The 22,290-nt window shown below is 51.6% G+C and overlaps 6 protein-coding genes across 6 annotated transcripts; 4 read left to right on the top strand and 2 right to left on the bottom strand.

Moving 5' to 3' along the window:
* Positions 1-170: 170 nt before the first annotated feature.
* On the top strand, positions 171-2,057 carry LRP88_06366 (fungal specific transcription factor domain-containing protein; the record flags this gene model as incomplete). The annotated part of the gene is made up of 3 exons (XM_083242905.1): positions 171-182; positions 373-709; positions 772-2,057. 3 exons carry the CDS (start codon positions 171-173, stop codon positions 2,055-2,057), a joined length of 1,635 nt encoding a protein of 544 aa, XP_083101841.1.
* Positions 2,058-2,252: 195 nt separating this feature from the next.
* LRP88_06365 (alpha/beta hydrolase) lies at positions 2,253-3,542 on the top strand (the record flags this gene model as incomplete). The annotated part of the gene is made up of 4 exons (XM_083242904.1): positions 2,253-2,604; positions 2,661-2,768; positions 2,819-2,830; positions 3,109-3,542. The coding sequence occupies 4 exons, from the start codon at positions 2,253-2,255 to the stop codon at positions 3,540-3,542; spliced, it is 906 nt and encodes a 301-aa protein (XP_083101840.1).
* Positions 3,543-6,732: 3,190 nt separating this feature from the next.
* On the bottom strand, positions 6,733-8,291 carry LRP88_06364 (uncharacterized protein; the record flags this gene model as incomplete). Its single annotated transcript, XM_083242903.1, has 5 exons — positions 6,733-6,819; positions 6,872-7,268; positions 7,328-7,781; positions 7,840-7,920; positions 8,087-8,291. The coding sequence occupies 5 exons, from the start codon at positions 8,289-8,291 to the stop codon at positions 6,733-6,735; spliced, it is 1,224 nt and encodes a 407-aa protein (XP_083101839.1).
* A 2,122-nt stretch (positions 8,292-10,413) lies between these two features.
* On the top strand, positions 10,414-12,588 carry LRP88_06363 (FAD-binding oxidoreductase; the record flags this gene model as incomplete). The annotated part of the gene is made up of 5 exons (XM_083242902.1): positions 10,414-10,510; positions 10,567-10,942; positions 10,996-11,473; positions 11,524-12,047; positions 12,102-12,588. The coding sequence occupies 5 exons, from the start codon at positions 10,414-10,416 to the stop codon at positions 12,586-12,588; spliced, it is 1,962 nt and encodes a 653-aa protein (XP_083101838.1).
* Positions 12,589-18,031: 5,443 nt separating this feature from the next.
* LRP88_06362 (glycoside hydrolase superfamily) lies at positions 18,032-20,511 on the top strand (the record flags this gene model as incomplete). The annotated part of the gene is made up of 2 exons (XM_083242901.1): positions 18,032-18,194; positions 18,242-20,511. The coding sequence occupies 2 exons, from the start codon at positions 18,032-18,034 to the stop codon at positions 20,509-20,511; spliced, it is 2,433 nt and encodes an 810-aa protein (XP_083101837.1).
* A 162-nt stretch (positions 20,512-20,673) lies between these two features.
* Positions 20,674-22,233, bottom strand: LRP88_06361 (DNA topoisomerase (ATP-hydrolyzing); the record flags this gene model as incomplete). Its single annotated transcript, XM_083242900.1, has 5 exons — positions 20,674-21,213; positions 21,380-21,460; positions 21,510-21,596; positions 21,645-21,730; positions 21,918-22,233. The coding sequence occupies 5 exons, from the start codon at positions 22,231-22,233 to the stop codon at positions 20,674-20,676; spliced, it is 1,110 nt and encodes a 369-aa protein (XP_083101836.1).
* Positions 22,234-22,290: the final 57 nt, after the last annotated feature.

Below are 22,290 nucleotides of genomic sequence, written 5' to 3'. Positions count from 1 at the left end.
AGCCGATCAACCCCCGCACTTGTCCATGCCATATTCCGATCGCTTCCGACGGAAAAGCCGGTATTTCTGAAGACCAGCATCCTCATGGACCGGCTGATATCACTTCATGTTATGGATTCGAGCATGAATACCGGCCAGCGACGAAGAGCCCCCCGACGAACTCCACAAGCATGTGGGACGTGGTATGCTCCCCAGACCTGTCATGATGATCCCCCGCAAAATCTGACGTCGTAATTACCACCCAGCCGGCGCCGAAAGACCAAGTGCGATGGAGTACGGCCTCGCTGCAGGTTCTGTGCATCGGCTGGAGTTCCATGCCTTTGGCCATCCTCCCCACAACCCGAGTTGATACCATCACCTCAGGAGCACCAGGTTGATACCCCGGTGTCCCTACCGTCATCAGGAACCGCTAGTTTCCCTGATGTAAGCGATACTGCTATGAGCCGCAAGGCTGTGCGGCGTTGCTTTGAGCTCTTCTTTACCAGACACTTTGCGTCCGACTTTTGCTCCTTTGATTATCGTCCTGATTTCGAAGCCAACTATCACCGTAAACCCTTCCTTGTGTACTCCATCATCTGCCTATGTGCACGGTCCCTCACTCCAGAGGAAGCGGTCGAGGGGTTCCAATTATCCAGCGGGGAGGAAGTCTGGAAGCGTTATTCACAGATGGCTCGGACCAAGGCCAAGAGTGCATCGGATGAACCGAGTGGTAGGGCACCATTAAGCAATTGCTCGCCCAGGGTCGCCACCTCAGCCGCTAATCTTTCACAGTCGCTCACATCCAAGGGTATCTGGTCCTTGCCGTTGCCGAGCTTCTTGCCGGCTCTGGATCTCGGCACTGGATGTACGCCGGGACCGCTATTCGTATGGCCCAGATCATGCGCCTCAACAAGGATTACCATCAGCGGTATGGCCCAAGAGAGCAAGAGATCCGACGCCGCACGTATTGGGCATGTTTGCTCCTCGACAGAGCCCTAGCATCCCTCCTGTGCAAGCCGCATTGCCTATCGGCGGTCAATATCGGAATAGCCCTCCCGAGCACGGATACGTCCCTGGCCTACCAGGAGGGGTCAAGAGGATTGACTCTTGAAGGGATCCAGTCCTTTGCGGGATACCCTTCAGAGATCGGCATAGCTCCTTATTTTATCCGCACCGTCTATCTTTGGGGCAAGCTGGCCGATTTTAATGTCTGTTGTCGGAGGAACCTTGACAAGCACCCTCCCACTGACCCGCAGAGTCTGTTCTTCCAACTAACCTCGACCCTCCAAGATTGGCTCTCGTCCCTGGGGCCAAGTTTGCAGTGGAGTATTCAGAACTACTACAACCATTGTGATCTTGGCCAGGGGCTAAGCTTTGCCTCGATGCACATGCTACTGCGAAGTTCGCTTTGTGTTGCCCATCAAGCATATCTACCACAGCTGGACGGATTCACTGTTCTCTGTGAACGTATGGACGCAGCTGGCTGGTCATACTTTCATCGCGAAAACTATCTTATCGAGACATGCGTCTCAAATGCCATGGCTATCGGCGAGATGCTCATCGCAATACTCGAGTCAGATCGGCCTAGTCATACTGCACTTCAATCGGTATGGGTCGCCGCTTCAATCCTGTCGGCGGTAAACACCTTTCTCTGGGTCATCTATGCTGGCGATGAAACCTTTTCGGCCGAAGAAACAGTCAATCAGGCCAAATCCTATCTAGAAACGATCCGTCGTATCTTTGCCTCCTGGCAACATGACTGGAAGGTGGCTAAACGCTGGCTCTCGGCTTTGAATGCCATGCAAGCCATGTACCGAGCCGCATATCTCGGTGATCTCGCGCAAGAACCCACCGCCGAAGCCTCTGATTCGTCTGAAGAGGATGCATCCCCGGACTTCAGGCCTGAACCTGGAGACGGCTTTCCTTCCGTGGTGGACTTGCCGGATCTCTACGCTTCACTGCGCCTGGTCGCGTGTGACTCGTCGGCAATGCCGATGGACGTCGGAACTGTGTGGTTGCAGCTGTCAACAGGTTGGCCTTGTGATCCCGGAGGAATTTTCGATCTATTCCCGGCTTAGAAACGCTTTCAACTCTTGGCGCGCGCAAACCTGTTGACGCCGATCGGCTATTCATATAGCTACCGATCAACAAGCATCCCTGAGGAAGCCGACCGAAGGTCAGATGACATAAATACAAAGTATTGGCCGCTGGCGTCACTCTTGCAACATAATCCAAACAAAAAAGACCTTTTTCCTGTAACAACATCTATCAACATGGCACCCGCTCTCACCACCGAAACCCCAAGCAACTCGAGCTCTGCTCACGCCCTTCAGAACCCGATCGATCCCAGCTTTCTTGATCGTCTAGACAAGGACTTCATCGAATACTACAACATTCACCTTGCGAATAAGCCAGCGACTCATTCCGTCTCCATTGCCGACATCCGCGCCAACTCCAAGAAATATGCCTCACCTTGGTGCCGTGACTTCTCCAACGAGCCCTTTGTCAAAGACATCAAGATCAAGTCAGATGATGGCCATGAGTTCACTGCGAGATGCTATCACCCCGACGCCAGCAAGTCGCCTTTTGGCCAGGGCCCATACCCAGTTCACATCAACTTTCATGGTGCGTTGCATTCTCGCTTTGGCCATGTCCAGGACTGACGGGTTAACGCACTGTAGGTGGAGGGTTCACCTTTGGTGATCTGACTGGCGACGCCGAACTCTGCATGGAGTGGCGGAACCGACTTGGGATTATGGTCATGGATGTCAATTATAGACACTGCCCTGGTGCGTTCCCTACTATCTCATCTACAGCGGCTACTGATTCTTCGTGGCAGAAAACGCCTTCGGTAAAGGGCACGATGACGCTTGGGCGGCTATCCGTTGGGTTGGTTGATAATTCCATTCCATTGCAGCGCTTGTATATCCGGCACTGACATCTTAACTTCCAGGTGCATCGCCACGGGAGTGATATAAACATTCGTCCTGACTCCATCTCGATCGGAGGCATCTCCGCCGGGGGAACACTAAGCGCCGTGGCCCAGCAACTCGCGCGTAACCACGGGCTTCCTTTAAAGCTAGGTAAGGGATTAGAGTCACTGTTGTCCCTTGGCTAACCACTCTCTAGCTGTTCTGGCGGTTCCTTGCACAGTCATCCATGAGGAACCCGCCACCCCGGAAGAAAGCCCCTTCGCGTCCTTTGCCGAGAACGCCCTGGCACCCTGCCTCAACTGGAAACGTATCGTCTACTTCCGGGACCATTGGGCTCCCAAGACTGAGGATGAGAGAGCGGCCTTCTTTGCTCGGGGAGAGGCTTTCCTGAGTCCCCTCAAGGGAGACTTGACTGGGGTTTGTGACACCTTCGTCTGCACCGCAGGTTGTGATCCGCTCCGAGATGAGGGAGAACAGTATGGACAGCGCCTCGTGGAGTCGGGTGTCAAGACTACAGTACGGCGCTATACGGGTGTACCTCATCCCTTTATGCACATGGCCGGTGTGCGAAAGGCCCAGATGTTTATGGATGATGTTACTGCAGAGTTGAAGCGAGTTCACTACGCCTAGATTGATAGAGTCGGGGAATGCAATTACGTAGGCGTATTCGACTTGGTTGAATTTAATAAGTCTTCTTTTGAAAACAGAGGTGCTTTAACAGACGTACTCAAATTCAAACTATTATGAAGAGACAGTTGAGTGAAAAGAAAATAGGGGGATAGGAGACATACCATGGAACATCATAATAGAAGATAAAAAATAGAAAATACATCTATTAAGTATATGTTATCTTGTACTACTGCCGTACCATGAAAAAGGGCCACCTTGGCTAGCACACATGATATTCAGAAAGCTTCATACGCCACTACGCTTAGCCGGGAATCTTAGGGATGTCAAAGACCTTATACGCCAAAACTAAGCAGAAAGTTTAAATGCCGGGGGTTGGTCTCTTGATGAAGGACCGATAACGGAGGCTGAGATCGGGATATCCGAGCCCCTAAGATACAATCCGATCAACGTTGGCGTCTACTCTGCTAGAGATAAATATCATCCCTAAGGCTCGGAATACTCTCTCTGCTATCTAAGCAAAATAAAAACAAGACCTATCTCAAATATTATTGGTAAACACGTCATATTACTGGGATCATCAACATGGACACCGCTCAGCATCCAAAGCGCAGAATAGTGGTGATAGGGTATGAAGACACTCAAAATTCCCTATTCGGTACTGATCCACAATAGAGCTGGAATCATCGGGCTTACCTGTGCCCTGAGCATACAGTCAAATTTGGCCGAACAGCATCTTGACCACCTGTATCTCGTCATGATAGTGTCCCGGGACTTCCCCACCTGCACACCAGGAGCTCCCACTTCACACGCAGTTGACTATGCATCCGTTTGGGCGGGAGCTCACGTTCGACCAATCCCTGCGTCAACACCTCAACTCGCTCGTGAAGCGACCTGGCTGAAACAAACTGCCCAGCATCTCAAAGGCCAAGCAGAGCGAGAGCCATGGATCGGCATCACGCCTGTTACTGGCGTAGAGTATCTCGAGACTCCGGATGAAGCGTATCAGACGTGGATTGGTAGCTCCTTTGAAGCTGAGACGGGGTTGGCTGGATTTCGTGAGCTGCCGGCATCCGCTCTTCCTCCGGGTGTGGTCCTGGGCTTCGAGTACCAAACTTTCTGCCTCAACGCCCCGGTTTACTGCACCGGGCTTTTGAGAAAGTTTCTTCTCCAAGGAGGCCGCACCTTGAAAAGGAACTTGGCCAGTGAATGGGAGGGGTTCTCGGTGGCTCCGGATGTGGCCACCGTGATCAATGCCAGCGGCGTGGGCTTTGGGGACCCCAAATGTTTCCCGACGCGAGGTACGCAGTTTTACCCAGAATCCCGGGGACTTTTTCCTTAAGTCTGCCTACCTGATTCGATTCTGTACTGACTCTGAATCGACAGGCCAAATCGTTCTCACAAACCTCACCGGCTTTTCCAAGACCATCACCCGACAATGCAAGAATGGAAGTTGGAGCTTTGTCATTCCTCGATTCTTTGACGGCGGCACCATTATTGGAGGTACAAAAGAGCCAAATAACTGGGAGACGGGGCCGCATCTCGACACAAGGGAGGAGTTGATGGAAGCCGCCAAGGGGCTGGATCCAGGTCTTGCCGCCTCACTGGAGGGTCACAAGGGGGATAAAAGTTCTCATGTGATAGCTGATTTGGTAGGACGTCGACCGACCCGAGATGGAGGTATGCGTCTTCAGGTTGAGAAAAGCTCGTCTTTGGGGGAGGATGGCCGCGCAGTTGTGCATTCGTATGGGGCTGGAGGGAGGGGTTATGAACTATCGTGGGGTGTCGCGCAAGAAGTGACAAGCCTGGTCATGGAGGAATTGAACACGTCCAACGGAGCCAAGATCAGGCCGTTTAAGCTGTAGAGCAGATAGACTGAAAAAAATTCCTAGGTAGCAGTTCTGAGTTACGGGGAGGTTTAAGTCAAAGGCAACGGATTTCAACTTGATCACATCTCTGACATGAATGACGATTGGCATAACCAGCGCGAGTTTCAGGGCAACATATAGACCCCAGCAAGACCAAAAGGGCGACGTTAATTGCACCTTCCAGATCTGACTGTGAACAGTCACATGTGATATCTTTGTGACAACAGTTCCTCAATATGCATGGTCATATATCACATCTCATCGAGGCGCATAAGATGTGTGCACATGTTGCAGGGTCCTTCATTACCTGTAATTTATCAGATCTCTTTTCTACATGTACCTTTGACGCCACTGCAGAGACCCTACCCTGCCTATCTTGGATGAGAAGTACTATGAATTCCACTATCACGGCTGACCCTGGCCAGCTCCAATCTGGATATCGGCGTGGATAGTCATGTGACCAGTTTCAATCAGCAACCTCCGATCTCTGTATCACGTGATAGCAGCACCTTTATCGATAAGATAAGTTTCTTGTGACGCAATGAGACGAGGACGTTGAAGTAGCTTGAACTTAGAAGCATCTCAAGACTGCTCTTGAGCCACTTATGAATTATTATCCCTTTAAAATCATGACTATGGCTTTGGCAAATAAATGGCTTACGAACGAAGAGGCAAATGCTCAGATCCATCTCCGGATAACTACATGTTGAAAGGACTCTTACCCTATATGACCTGTAGGAAACTGGCTTTCTTTGAGGAAGAAAATGCCTGGCAGTGCAATAGAGCGCAGAATAAACCTTCCGTTGATTAGCTCATTGCATGTTGGAAATTGTGCTTTGCTAGTTATTTTGCCGACTTTATTGAAGGTAATTGAATAACAAACTCTGTTTCTAGTTGGATGTGTCGTCCAACAATTTCGAAGTGTACGCACGGCCGTAAGGTCTGGGATCGGCGATGCAAGAGCCCTCGTCCCTGCATATCCCTTGAAATAACATCCTTTATTACTTCATCTCAGATCTGCCCCCCTGTCACACATTTCATTTCATCAGCCAAGTTTGTGGACTGACGTTTAGACACACCCTTGCTTGACAGCGATTTGGTTTATGATTTCATTGATCGTCTCATTAAAAGAACAAAAAACATCTTGGTACATAGATTACATATGAACTAACGACAGTGATTGCGGTGCTTCCAACCCGCTGGATATCTTTGAAGCCTGTCACCGCTGCCGTGGAATTAAACGAGACCCTCATGGCCCCTTTTGAATATTGTCGTAACCTGGAATTTTTTTTCTTCCTTTTTCTTTTTATAAAGTGTCTAACTGCTCAAGTGCCTCTGGGATGCACTGGTTCTGAATAGTCTGGACCAGAATCCTTGTCGGATAAAGTTGCTTGATCGTACTTGATGTTGACCTAATTGACGTCAGTATATGAATATGATGAAGGAGAGTCACCGAGCACTGACAGCTGTTGTTCTAATGATTCCGTTGTATGTCATAATCTCCTCTTCGCTGCCGTTGGGAGAGTGGCCACGGATCTCGGTATGCGTCTTGCTCATATGCATATCCTTGAGAGGGAATGATGCAGTGGTGGACTTGTTCCCTTGGCGCAGCCCGGTGCCAGTTCCATATCTGCTGCCGGGGGTGTAATTGTTGCCAGTATCCTTGCTGCTGTTGTTGGAGAAGAGGCCAGGGAACATCCTTCGGAACAGAGGTCGCAAGGCTGGGCCGCAGCAGGCTATGATGGCCAGGTTGACCTCGATGCTACTGAGGGTGTCGCCGAGTGTGTGTCGCGAGTCGTAGCCTTTGACGTAGAACTTCTTGCGCAGCTCGTGGACACGAACGATGGCGACGATACTGACACTAAAAGACGGACAAGTTTAGACGCGTTGAGCGATGATGGGCGTGAGGGCGATACTTACACTCCACCCATGAGGAAGACGACAATCAAGCCAATCTTGGCAGCAATGCGCATCTTGAGTCCGAGGAAGATCCAGAACGGGATCAAGAGAACAAGGAAATCTGTAATAATCGTGATGATGGCCGTCACGATGTAGAACAGAGGACCATCAATCTGGCGCTCCCTTTTCACAGATAGGTCCCAGTATGCATTAATCGGAATAGTCTGGAAGATAACAGTGAGGAAGACGGCGATCATCATGGTGATGTTGAAAATATTAAGCCCGTAAATTGCTAATCGGATGCTGCGACGATGTCCTCCTAGTCGCAGCAGGAAGATGAGGATGGACGACTTGACGAGGGCGAGGATCGGGTTGTAGAGGACCTGCATGATCCAGTTCCAGAACAGCATCGGCTCGACATCATACGTCGAGGGGAGATTAGCCGTCTGGAAGCCAATGAATTCGTATTTGATGACTAGACATGATTAATATTTATTCTCATTGATGACAACATGGGATGATGATCGACTTACACATGTAGTAGGGCACGGTCAGTGCAACAGAGAAGGCCTGTAATGTGGAGAGGGGATCGTCAGTCAGCCTCAGAGAGAGATCTACAGATCAGCAATGTCAGGGAAGATCCCTTACCATGGCGGCGGTAGCTAGCCAATCGTCTAAAAAAAACAGTCAGATGTTAGCAGAGTTGCAATTGCGATTAACTTTCAAAGACATGTTTCGGATATGGTGAATGTGTTGGTTGTGTTGGTTGGTTGCACATACCCATTCCCAGCTGCTTGGTACTGAACCTCGAGTACATGCGGAACCCCCAGGTGAGCAGGGCTAGGCTCATGGAGAGGAAGATGATGGCGATTGCGCCTTGCTGCATGGGCGTCGTGCCCAGCTCGCTGACGGGGACATAGCCGCGCGTTTGCAATTCAGAGATGCCGCCACCAACAGCGGCGGAGTCGACGTTGACGGCGACCATGCTGTCGGGATTTTTTTGCTTGTTTCTGCGGGTAAAAAGAATGGATGGAAGCAGAACAAAAAAAGAGTGCTTCTGGAAAAGGAGGGGAACGGGAGGGTTCAAGAGGACTTGGCAACCAACATGCAAAAGAACCTTCGACCGAAGAGTAAGGGGGTGACCCTTTCTCTCTCTCTCACACACACTTTCTCTTCTCTCCGTTTCGCGTCACATTCAAACGTTCGGCCGCCCGTTTAGCTAGCTGGCTGGGCTGACTCAATGGGTAATATACAAAGCACTTCTTGACACATGCACGAGCTACATTGTCAATTTCATTCTCCCGGTGCTATAGCAAGACTAAAAAGAGAAGGGCATTTCAGCTGCCGCTGCTAGCGACCCTCCCAGCTGCTCGCACTTGCTTGGGACTAAATACGCCAGCCAAAAGTCAAAAGACGACGGTCTCGACGACGAAAGGCTTTGCCCAGTCCGTCTCGGTGGCTTGCCGTAGCGGGTTGTAGGCTGTTTCTCCTCCCCCTCCCCCTCCTGCTTTTTCAGTCCTGGCGCCGGCATTAACATGAGTATTAATAATTAGCAAGAAAATACTAGAAAAAAACCTCGCGCGCTTTGCGGAACCCGACCCGGGGCCGCCAAGATCTGGGGCCGGGATGTGACTTAGGTCGGTTGCTAATGCGGTACTAGCTCAGGGGAAAGAGAAGCTGGGGGAATTCGGGTCGTGTTGAGGGATAATAAAGTACCTGAGACTGTAGGTCTCGGCCTCTGTTGTTACATGGTTCAACTGCCCTGACAGGTTCGCGATGCTACCTTGGCATGCATCTTCAAGGATCATGACCGACCTTCCGAGCACTTGCTTATATTAAACAGTTTGATCTCTATGCTTTGGCTAAGCGTTCATTCAAAAGATCTGACTCGTTTTTGCGCCCGTGGCAGTAAAGCTTTAACGGGACGGGACCACACAAGCTGAGGCTTTGTGGCTTTTCTGCCTCGTTCGTCACAGATGGGATTTCCGTCCCTCATCCATGACAATTTAGCAAGACGCACTGCTGACACTGGACCCTTTTTAGCACCCTCTTAGCGCGAGACGGCCCTTTAGCCGGGGCGCCGGCCAAGAGGCGGGGAGATGAGTCCGGTCGCGATCTAGACTAGAAATCGCCTCGAAGCGAAGCGGGCGGGCGACCCCAAGCCCGACCCCGGACGATTTCACAATCCCGGTAAAGGATGCGAGTCTAGGGGACCCGGGCCAGTAACGACCAACGCTTTTCAGCCTCGGGACTTGTTCGACAGGGCTTCCGTCATGGAAACAAGCATAAAGCTGAGTTGTTAGTGGAGCGCAAAAGCCAGCCGCCCCAAAAGACCCTTGACCCCAAGCGCCATTCCCTTCTGACAGGGTCTGGTTAAAGCTTGCTGCTGACTCTTGGCCTACGTTAGTTCGCCAACATCCCGAGAGCGAGGACTCAGCCAGAGAGGCAACAGTTCCCCGAGGATGACGACCCCGGCTCCCCATGCCAGATACAGAGATGCTGGCGAGTCAGTGCCCCTGATATCGTGCATGTCATCCATGACCCAGCATGCATTAGGCTAAACACCAGGGGCGGATGACCCTAGTTGCGGTATATCTCTCCAAGAGCGTGCTGGTTCGCAACCTCGCGCGCTGAGCCCAACGTGTGTGAAGCTGTCGCAGTCGCAGCAGCCGCCGTTTGGTCTCCCGCAACCGTTGCATAGCATAGCCCTCTTCCCTCTCATCTCACCTGTTCTAATTTCCGTTGTTTCCGCATCCAGCGTTCCGGCCCGAGGCCATCATGGATAACAAGCCAAACTATTGGAACCAAGCAATTTCAGGATGAGGAGGGAACGCTCGGCATTCGAAAGCGGATGATCTGGCTGTCCTCTTCGGGGCATCTTTGGGCGAGTTATATACTCGCGGACTCTCTTTTGGATCGGCCTTCCTCTTCTGTTTTCAACCCAACCCTCCCACGCTCACTCTTTTTTCGGTTGGTGGCTGTCGATCCCCACGCGCAGCTAATCTCCTGAAACTCCCCGAGGGCGCCTCTCTTTTTGTCACTTTTCTCTCTCGTTTCTCCTCTTTTCAGTTGATCCTGCCTCTTTTGGACAGAAACCAAGCCTCACAATGCAACTCAATCGGCGCCTGTTGGGCGGTCTCGTCGCCTCCTGGGTCTTCCACCACGTGGCAGCCCAGACCATCGTCGTCGATGGCGAGCAGACAGGTACGTTTGCACATGTCACTCTTGTTCAAGTGTCCTAATCTGACACAAACTTTCAGCTGCCAACTCTGACAATGTCGATGAGGCTAGCGAGGTCGTGGCTGGAGACTACCTCCCCGAGGAAAAGGTCCAGCTCACGGACTCGATTCTCACCAACCTGACCGACCTCCAGCTGACCAACGTCTCTGTCCTGTACTTTGACGACACCACCCAGAATCAGAAGCGAGGTCTTCAGGCTGGTCTGCCCAAGTGCAAGACCTTCCCTGGTGACCTTCTCTGGCCTGGCAACATCATCTGGAACGTCCTTGACCTCGTCACTGGCGGCGCCATCATCAAGACTGTCCCCATCGGAGCTGCTTGCTACGATGAGTTCGGTGCTGTCGATGATGCCCGCTGTGTCCAGATCATTGACCAGTGGACCAACTCCTCTCTTCAGTAAGTCGGCACTTCCTCACAGCGCCGCAAACATGCATCTAACATGGATACAGCGAAGAGGACCCTACCTCGGTCATGTCGCCTCTCTACCAGGGCATGACTTGCATGCCTAGTGAGAACCCCACCGGTGACTGCACCCTTGGTGGCTTCCCCTCGTATGTCATCGATGCACGCAATGTCGCCCATATCCAGCTTGCTATCAACTTTGCCCGCACCCTGAACCTGCGCCTTGTCGTCAAGAATACCGGTCATGATTTCAATGGTCGCTCTGTCGGTGCTGGTGCCCTCTCCATCTGGACCCATCGTTTCAAGAGCATCCAGTACTTCCGCTCCTTCAAGGCCGGCTCTTGGTCTGGCCCTGCCCTGAAGGTCGGTGCTGGTGTTATCGGCTCCGAGGTCTATGAGGCCGCTGAGAAGTACGGCGTCACTGCCGTTGGCGGTGAGGGTATGTCCGTTGGCTATGCCGGTGGTTACCTTGCCGGTGGTGGTCACTCTCCTATGAACAATGTCCATGGCATGGCTGCTGACCAGGTATGTGATACTGAATTTGGTTGATGATATACTTACTCATCGTTTAATAGGTCCTGAGCATTGACGTCGTTACCCCTGATGGTCGCTTCATTACCGCTAGTGACAAGGAGAACACTGACCTCTTTTGGGCCCTCCGTGGCGGTGGTGGTTCTACCTTCGGTGTCGTTACCTCCTATACCGTCAAGGCCCACCCCAAGACTAAGGTCGCTGTCATGTCCTTCTCGTTTGCCACCAGCGACACCATCTCTCACGAGACCTTCTGGCTCGCTGTCCGCGCCTTCTGGGAGCAGATTCCTACCTACAACGAGAAGGGCAACTATGAGTATTGGAACATCTGGCACGTCACTGAGGAGACCTTGGCCTTCTCCATGGTCCCGTGGTTCGCTCCTGGCTATACTCTTGCTGAACTCGAGGCCCTCGCTGCTCCTTTGTTCCAGAAGTGGAAGGACCTTGGTATTGTCCCTCAGGTCACCAAGTCTGAGCACTCTAGCTATTACCCTGCCTGGAAGTCTGGCTTCCCCCGCGAGCTCGTCGGTGGTGTCGTCTCCAAGACCGCAGGACGTCTCTTCCCCAAGTAAGTGCCATATATCATAAGCCATCTGCCGTATAACTGCTAATTCCATGCCAGGGCGAACTTTGTCGATGCTGCCAAGTTCAACGCTACCTTCAACGCCCTCAAGGGTCTCTCCGACAAGGGCGGCCAGATCATTGGCTTTGGTATCACCGGCGGCCCCGGCCCTTACCCTGATAACGCCGTCAACCCTGCCTGGCGCGACGCTGCTATGTTCGCCATCTCAGTTATCAACTGGCCCGAGGGTAGCTCCTGGTCCTACATCGCCCAGCAGAGCAAGAAGCTCACCAACGAGTGGATGAAGCCCTGGCGAGACGTCTCCCCCGGAAGCGGCGCCTATGCCTCCGAGTCGGATGTCACCGAGCCCGACTTCAAGCAGTCCTTCTACGGCACTGCCAAGTACAACCGTCTTCTGTCTATCAAGGATGACGTCGACCCTACCGGCCTCTTCTACGCTCTCCAGGCTGTTGGTAGTGACCGATGGTACATCACCAACCAGATCGATGGCGTCCCTACTCAGAACGGCAAGCTTTGCCGAGTCTAAGGTTCATGGGTCGTGGAGCTTGATTGGCAAGCATACAAAATAATCAGATAGACACCTTGCAACCAAGGTTTACCCACGTACATGGCGTTTTCTAGACGTATAGAAGCATCTGTCTTGTAATTGCAGAGTTGTAGAGTTAGCCATTCACTTGAACTACATTAATATTGAATCAACATCCAAGAACTCGGCATTTCAGGGTCTACATTATCTAATCTACTCACGTTCATGCAAATCACAATAAGCTGACGCAAGGTTGGCGCACACAGATGGAACCTGGGCTTTTTCTTGAATTCCCGGTGGAAATCCAAAGTCCCAATGCCTCACGTTTGGCTTCTTTAAGAATGAGAGCAGTAATACCCACAGGTGACCGAATTTCAGTCCCTATCCTACCAACCGACGCTCGTGATCGTCCGTTGCCGTACGTCGATTCAATCGCTGCTACTTCGATTTTGACCACCTTACCTTGATGACTTGGACCATGATTACTTCGGCTGTGATGACCGTCACTAATGACCCTGGTTACTGTCGCATTGCCTAGTCGGCCGTCATTTCCGCGAGTGGTTATCTAGACCCTGGTTATGTACTTCTGGAGTAGAACTGGCGGCCTGCCTTCTTGCATCACTCCTTCCCTGACTCAAGGGCGGCCAAGTTGAGAATGACGTCTTCTCGTTCGTTGCTGCGTTAGCCATCTTGACAAGAAGTATTGTGACAGTGACGGTTGTCAAAGTGAGCGGTAAGATCAACGGTCTTTCAGATTTGCTAGGAGTACGTGGCAGTCCTGGACATTGCAAAAGGCTCTCCCTACACTTGCCTCTACGGATCTAGCACGTGCTCTTCCGTAAGCCGAGTGTTCCGTTCCGCCAGCCGATAACAGCTGCGGGCCTCCTTGCCACTCTCCAGGTAATCCAAAGCAACATGGATGCAACCTAGATCCTCATCTTCTTCCCATTACGGGTTAGTTGGCTCCATGTTTGCAGCAGTGTCTCCTCGACCAGTCAAATATCATCACAAATAACAACAATCATCATAGAGTATTGGATTTCTTCAAAGGATGGCTTCCACTGGAGCTATTGGATTTCTAGTATTCTCAAAATTCAATGGTCAACGGATAATAACTAGCCTAAGGAACAACCGCTCCCATCCGCGCCACTCGTCAAGACCACTCGTCAGTACCCAAGACTCCTTAATACTCTAGCGTCCTCATAAGGTCGTTTCCAGTGTGGATTAAGCTCATCTTCCTGCACACCTGTACCGCAACTGATATAGCCGCTGGGCCCGAAGGGTGGAGGTCCAGATCCGTAAATATAATCTTGCACCTCCTTGTCAAGACGAATGTATCGCCCGGCTCGGTTGTGTTGATTAAACGTTATCAGCACACAGATCTTGACTCTCGCATCGACAGGCCGGTTCCTCCAACCAAGCTTATCACGGATGTCGCTCAAGAGGCCCCAGTAGTTGCCTTGCTATTCAAGAAAGGCGAGAAAGCTAAGCTCAACTGACTACAGCGTAGACGGAAGCTTTAAGAGAAACGAGACAAGATCGTCTTGGGCAATCTACATGCGGGATAACCCAAAATGCCTGAGCTTTGTCTAATGGTCGATGGGGAACACACTGAACAGCGAAACGAACTCGTCCATGCTTCCTCCTTGATGGGGGCCATGCTCCTCATAGTCAGATTGCAGGCCAACATGCTCCAAATCGGGTGCCCCGGCGAGGGCCTTATATAAATCTCGGTTGCGATATATATCCTAACTATTAGCCTCCTTATCCATCAGGTATCCTATAAGTAAGGAAACCTCAATACGGCGGAACCTAGGGCGCTTAAGGATGGTGCAGAAGTTATAATACTCCTCACTTAGTGGATAAAAAGCAAAGTAGTTAATCCCGGTTATGATCTTATGGTTATCAAAGACTAACTCTGAGACATAGTGGTGTTGCTCTTCGGCTAGGATACGCGTGACAATGCGAAACCCACGCCATTAATTCTTTGCCTCCTCACTAGCGCCATCACCATCCCAGGGCGTCGCTGAATCTCAATTGATGCCATCACGCGGGACTTGCCAGCCTCGCGGGATGGGATAGAGAAACCCATAAGGTAAGTTTCGAATCATGGGTGTCTTATATAGAGGCTTAAATAGAAAGCTATGGGCCCCTGGTGTGACGGTGACCCTTTTTAGACGAGGGAAACGCTGCAGAGTATACCGGGAGGCATCCTCGTCGGCACGTATCTGCAATATGTCCTGTTGTCGTTGCATGAGGACTCGGTAGTGCTTAAGTGATTCCTGGAAAGACATGGCATTATCTAGCTCTTCCTGTCTTGCAACAGTGTCGGGTCGATTTTGGTACGCCATGCGTTGTTTGAGATGGGCAATGCTGGTTTTGCAAAGTCGGACGAACCACTGAGACACAGGTTCTTCTTCTTCGTCAGAATCTTCAGCGTCCGGGTCCCAACCGCAACTGTTCCACCTTTCATCTCTTTGGATGGGTTTCAAAGTGGCATCATCCCAGATGATCTCCTCTATACCTCGTCGAAATGTGTCGTGGTCCGCAATGCCGCGGAGAGCACCGAAGTTGTCCAGATTAGGGGAAATGAAGACACGGCGCAGACGCAACTGAGCTTTGTCGGCAAAAAAGCGGCAGGTGAGGCGAAGATTCTTTATGGTACTATTTGGCAGCAGATGGCATATAGAGCCGACCAACTCGTTGGGAAGGCTGAGAGATGGAGCAGGAGGCGGGCTGCTGGCTTTCGTCATGATGAATGGCGAGTGTGTGATGGCGGGAGTTGGAGGTGCTTGCTTGAGCGATCGAAGGCGTGATGAGGGACAATAAAGGGAGGAGGTTAGTTTAGGGAAAAGTCACCAGGCAACGTCGATTGTGACTGGGACCAACAGTGGGCTACTGCGGTGGATAGCGCATCCTTCCTGTGGAGGGTCCAAAGGACATGACCAACACTGTTTCACTCTACCAGTGGCTCCATACGGAACTTGGCAATCTAGATAGCTCATATGGACAGACTGGCAATTACCCTCGGACGACTAAACAAGAAGCAGAGTGTAAGGGATGCTTTTTAGCCGATATACTGGGCAAAGTACCTAACGACGGCAGTTTTTCGGTCACAAAAACACGTACCAGAAAAGCCACATCAGCGAATGATTTTAGATGAGCCGTTGCGGCTCGTCAGGGAGAACGATTGACTGAGTTTGTCATCGGAGGAGCAGTCGCTCTTCTCGTTGAGATGCTGCTTTTCCCGGCCAGGGTCTGAACCGACTGCTTGAATCGCTCTCAGCCTCTGTTCATTAGGTATAAAACATGCAGGCTTCGATGGCAGTTAGCCTAGATAGTCCGATAAAGCCCGATGGTGAGATGTAGCTAATTATTACGCGTGCGTTGGTTTATCAACTAGATGATATAGGTTAAGACATAAATAGAAAATTAAAATAATAAAAAAGATTAACTTATCCTAAACTTATTTTTAAGTTTATATAAATATTAGTCTTTTAAAATGCCATTTTAATCTAACTTTATTCTACTCTTAGGAAAAAATAAGTCATGGTGGATATGTCTCTATCCTTAGGTGTATCTTGCTTCTTCCTCGACCCACGTACGGTTGTTAAAGATCCATAAGATGTCAGTCACTGCTGGGGAGGCGAGGAATTATAACGTCTCACCAAGGGGATTTTACCTGCCTTTGTTCCTTTAACGAAATCGCCAGCTTGCCTGCCAACTTCCGAGATTCTATCTAAGCCACTAGGTGGCTTGGCATACCATACGATGCCTTGTGTACCAATATTATAAGACTGCCAAGAAATTGTGAGTGCTCATCGCATCCAGCAGTTTTTGCCTATTTTCATCTGTATTAATCACTATCATTGGAAAAAACGAATCTGTATCAATATGGGTGTTTTTGGCTCCACAGACTCTTGTGAACTTGGCGACGCTTCCAGAAGAAGCCATCAACCACAATAACAAAGAACGCAAGTATTGACACTTGCCAGTATTGATAGGTTCGAGCGAATTAAGACGACAGCAGCCGAGTCCGAAAAGATCGGATCGATTCATCAGGGCTCGGCGTTGACCATTCTTGCCATTGATTGCAACTCAACGCAGTGAGTGAAGAGGAGGCTGGGCATGGCTCTGTCTGAGGGCGTTGCTACGTGCAAGCAACTTCGGTCGATAACAGCCCTGCCGAAGCAGGAGAAGGTTAGGCTTGATTATCTTTGGAAGACCGATAGAATGGCTCCCTTTGGCATGACGACGGAGTTATGGCCGTGTAAACAGCAGGTCAGGGATATTGGAAGGGAGGATGAGCATCCCTCCATTGATACTAGCGATACAAAAGTTCAACTAACCCCTCAATCAAAATACCGATGGCTCCGAAGTTGATTAGGCTAGACGAACGAGAGACTGTCTCGAAGCTCCCACGAACGATCCTTGCAATCCACTTTCACCGGGCTCGGCCCCTTCAATCATGACGATGAACAAGATGAGGATATCTAAACCGACGAGAGAGGGAGAAAAAAAGCTTGACGGTTAGAGAGATGCACAACTCGAGCCGTTGTCGCATTACAAATCGTCACCGCCAGTTAAAACTGCCGAGGTCAACCACACCAGCGGAATCACCACATCAGTCAATATCATCCCACAGTAACCTCCGGAAAATCGGCGCACAGGTTCCCCAAACAGGGTTAACTAGCAAGCATAAATCCCCCCAGCCCTCTCTCCACAAACTGGAAGCCCATAACAGGGCCGAATACAAGTGCGGAGAAGTTCCCGGACTGAGCTAACACCCCCGGCCTCTCCCCAGATCCACTCGGCACTTGGGTGCAACCAGGAGATCACGAGAATGCGGAATACCTCATCCACCCCCAGAGAGCAAGCCCGGTTTCTCGGTTCTATGGCGGCCGTATTTCCCACGGGTGGAGCCGTGATCTGCTTCCCCGGTTTGTCATGATATCACTCGACCCAACGGTCCGTCCCTGCAACGGCGTCATACCACCAAATGAAAACCTCGCGAGTCATCCGCCCTCAGGAAACTATACACGATAGAACCACACGACGAGGAAACTTCGGATAAACGTCTGAGAAAGTCTGGCTAATATCCCCGACGATCACCTCGAAAGTGGGAATGCCATCATGCAAATGAGCCCACCCGTTCATTACTCCGCATCATTTTTTCTCTCTCCCCCCGCAGCTCACGAGGACGGACATGCGGAATGTGGGCTTTGTGTAGGTCGAGCTAACTTGAAGAAAATGAAAGGACCGAACTCGGGCAGCCATCACGAGAATCGAAAATGGCATGGAGAGTGGAATCAGTTGGTGTCGGCTCGTGAAGTCGGGAGACGATGAACCGTCGAGTTGTTGTATATAAGGTGGTTGAGGATCTCGAGATTGGGAGAAGGAACAACAGCACCGCAGATCGCCATTGCCTCCTCACTTAAATACAATGGCTAGCCTTTGTTCTCTGTTGTTGACAGGCCTTCTGGCCTCGGCCGCCAATGCTCAACAGTATGACGGTCGTGATCGTGAAGAAGACGCCTTCAGTTATATCCAACCCAAGGACACTGTGATCCTTGGACAATACGGGCACTCGCCCTCCGTCCCGGCTCGTGAGTTCATCTTCTCAAGGTACAATACTCGACTAACACGCATCCAGCAAATGTGTCCGGCATCGGCTGGGAAACTGCCTTTGTCAAAGCCCAACAGTTCTTGTCCGAGTTGACCCTCGAGGAAAAGTCGGATCTCGTCACGGGACAGCCCGGCCCTTGCGTCGGAAACATCGTGGCCATTCCCCGTCTCGGCTTCAACGGTCTCTGTCTCCAGGATGGCCCTCTGGCTATCCGAACAGTCGACTATGCCAGCGTCTTCTCGGCCGGTGTCTCGGCAGCCTCTACCTGGGACAGGGCCATCTTGTATGAGCGTGGTTTTGCCATGGGCAAGGAGTTCAAGGCCAAGGGTGCTCATGTTGCCCTCTCACCTGTCGCCGGGCCCCTCGGACGTTCCGCATACTCGGGACGAAACTGGGAAGGCTTCTCCCCAGACCCCTACCTGACCGGTGTCGCCATGGAGAAGACCATCCAAGGCCACCAAGACGCTGGCGTGCAAGCCACCGCAAAGCACTTCATCGGCAACGAGCAGGAGACGATGCGAAACCCCACAAAGGACCCCAACGGCACCGTCACCGACGTGCTTCAGGACGCCGTCTCTGCCAACATTGACGACAGAACCCTTCATGAGATCTACCTCTGGCCCTTTGCCAACGCCGTCCATGCTAAGGCCGCCAGCTTCATGTGCTCGTACAATCGTATCAACGGCACCTACGGATGCCAAAACTCAAAGACCCTCAACGGCATCCTGAAGGAGGAGCTCGGCTTCCAGGGTTATGTCATGTCCGACTGGGGTGCCACGCATGCTGGTGTCGCTTCCATCGAGAGTGGTCTTGACATGGACATGCCCGGCAGTATTGGCTTTGGCGATCGCAGAAAGGGCTCAATGTTTGGTGGAAACGTCACTCTCGCCGTCAACAACGGAACCCTCGACGTTGCGCGTGTTGATGATATGATTCTTCGCATCATGACCCCCTACTTCTGGCTTGGACAAGACCAAGACTTCCCTACCATTGACCCATCCTCAGCCGACCTCAACACCTTCTCTCCCCGATCCACTTGGGTCCGTGAGTACAACCTCACCGGCGAGCGCAGCCGTGACGTCCGTGGAAACCACGGCGAGATCATCCGCCGACACGGAGCCGAGGCCACTGTCCTCCTTAAGAATGAGAAGAACGTCCTGCCTCTCAAGGCTCCCAAGTCCATTGCTGTATTTGGCAACGACGCAGGCGAAGACACGCAGGGTTTCCTCAACCAAAAGAACTTTGAGTACGGAACCCTCGTCGCCGGTGGAGGTTCAGGAACTGGCCGACTCACATACCTCGTCACTCCTCTTGCTGCTATCAATGTTCGTGCCAAGAACGACGGTTCCATTGTCCAGCAGTGGCTGAATAACACTCTGATCGTCAACTCAAACGTTACTGACCTCTGGATCCCGACGCCACCTGAAGTTTGCCTCGTCTTCCTCAAGACCTGGGCCGAGGAGGGTGTTGACCGCGAGCATCTCGACTCTGACTGGCAGGGCAACGAGGTCGTCGAGTCCGTCGCCAAGTCGTGCAACAACACCATCGTCGTGACCCATTCCTCGGGCATCAACACCCTTCCCTGGGCTGATCACCCCAACGTCACTGCTATCCTGGCGGCTCACTACCCAGGACAGGAATCCGGCAACTCGATCGTCGATGTGCTGTACGGAGACGTCAACCCCTCTGGCAGACTTCCTTACACGATTGCCTACAATGGCAGTGACTACAACGCCCCGCCCACCACCGGTGTGAACACGTCTGGCCAATATGACTGGCAGTCTTGGTTCGATGAGAAGCTCGAGATTGATTACCGTTACTTCGACGCGAATAACATCTCTGTTCGCTACGAGTTCGGCTTTGGATTGTCGTACTCAACATTTGAGCTGTCCAACATCCAGGCAGAGCCTCTGGTTGACGGCATCACCTCCAAGCCCGAGGCCCAGCCCGTCCAGCCCGGTGGAAACCCAGCTCTCTGGGAGGGCGTGTACAACGTTTCCGTCGCCGTGACCAACACTGGTAGCCTGAACGGCGCAACAATTCCCCAGCTCTACGTCACCTTCCCCGAGAGCACCCCCGAGGGTACTCCTCCTAAGCAGCTGAGAGGCTTCGAAAAAGTCTGGCTTGCACCTGGCCAGAGCCAGACTGTCGGATTCGAGTTGATGCGTCGGGATCTCAGCTACTGGGATATCATTTCGCAGGAGTGGCTTATTCCCAGCGGAGAGTTCACCCTGAGCGTTGGCTTCAGCAGCAGGAACCTGAAGGAAGTTGCAAAGATTACGCCGGTGAATGCTTGAGGCGAAGAGGTTGATGAAAGTTGATGATAGTTGATGATAATGATGTTATATGAATGAAGAATGCTTCAGATGATCGCTTAACCCAGTATGCCCGTCCAAGTGAATGTCTCATAGCTCCAGTGATGTCTAGATCCTGGTCTCGTGATACTCCGAGTGCCATTATCAGAGGGTAGGGCTCAAAGACAGAGCAGTGCCTATCTCGTTGTCCAGCCATTGACATAGATCCCCAGACTCATCAAGCCACTCGATCTCAGCCTTGACTCCAAGGGCGATCATGACCTGAAGCTCTCGCCTCATCTCGAGTGTTTCAGTGTCACTCGACGAAAAGCTTCCTAGCTTCTTGAGAGCCGAAACTGCCACCCCTCGCTCCCTCAGACCCATATACGATATGGGCTCGCGGCACGCGGTAGATGTGATGGACACTTGTGAAGACTGGCTGCTCTGGTAGAAAAGACGCGGGTCCAGAGAATTTGCGTCGGCACACTCTTGAATCAACTGGTCGGATTTGATACCCAGCCATCGAATCGCTTGCGTGTCGAGGTCAGCTTCGTGGCTCAGTCTATCGGATCCGTGGCGGTAGCATCTCAAAATCCGGACACCGTCGGGGTCGTAGTCGACTAATGCCAAGATTGGCAATTGAGGATGGCGCGTACTGATATAGTTCAAGAATGAACGAGTGGTCAGATCGGGGTATCCTTTAGCCTATTATGCATGAGCTGACGGCTTGACGGGCGAGAACAAGCAAGCCTTACAGTGACGAGCACACCAGGGCCAAACAATGAGTCTCTCCAGAATTGAGATGAGCACAATGATCGGAAGATGGCCTGAATTATTAGTCTTGCCGCCAATCAGGCCTTGTATCACTTACATCCTTTTCCACGACTAGAAACCACTTGACATGGTGGAGGTGGACTGCAGAGACTGACTGGATGGCCGGGATGGCAACTCCCTAGACCAGTCAAGGACTAAGCAATGACTGAAACCAAATCAATGCTTACCAGGTCGCCAGAACAAGGATCTAAAGATGTGCCATCGGTAAGGTGAAGGGTCAATGGACCAGCCAAGACACCCTTCGAAGCTGCCACCTGCTGGGGTCAGTATCAGACATCAAGTGTCCATGTTTCAGGACGAACAATGTTTAAATCAGCGCGGCCAATGCCTAGGGTGAAGGCAATGTCATCCACAAGGTCATCAACTTGAGTCTGCCTCTCGAACAGGTCTTGATGTTGGTAAAAGATGTGTCTTAAGAAAGGCTATTAGTCCACCACTATGACGGCACGAAAGTTCCACTAACCGCTTCGTCAGAATTGTCCCGGACACAAGAGCGTCATGTGACAACTGAAGAATAAGAAGGATGCGTGCTACGGTGTCTCAGCAAAAGTGTCACAAATAGCAAGCCATCCTACCAAACTTGACGGCCTCTTGCTGATTTCGGCCGGGGAAGCGGACCTCGTCAGGCTGACCACGGCTCCGTGCCGGCCTCCGCGGCGTGAAAGCGATTGACAGCTCTTGGCAGGCGGAGACGGAGTCAATGATTTGCGAAAGGATGTTTTCGATGCGGGCCACAACAATCCCGACGTTAGGTCCGCCCGCTATCGTATTCGTATCGGCATTGTCGTGATCGTTTGCTGCTGTTGTCAGTCGTTGGGCCTCATCGGCCTGGACGTGGTGTGTTAGTTGTGGTGTAGCAGACTGATGAGCGGTGAGCCTTGAAAAGTCCATTGTCGCTTGACACTGCGCTCATAGCAAGAAGTCCACGGTGATGAAGCCGTTCACAAT

The sequence above is a fragment of the Fusarium phalaenopsidis genome (assembly GCF_050370095.1).
Source record: "Fusarium phalaenopsidis strain FUZ10S chromosome Unknown contig_32296, whole genome shotgun sequence".
Classification (NCBI taxonomy): Eukaryota; Fungi; Ascomycota; class Sordariomycetes; order Hypocreales; family Nectriaceae; genus Fusarium; species Fusarium phalaenopsidis.
Note: the sequence above shows the minus strand (reverse complement) of the source record. Positions and strands in the feature narration are given on the sequence as shown.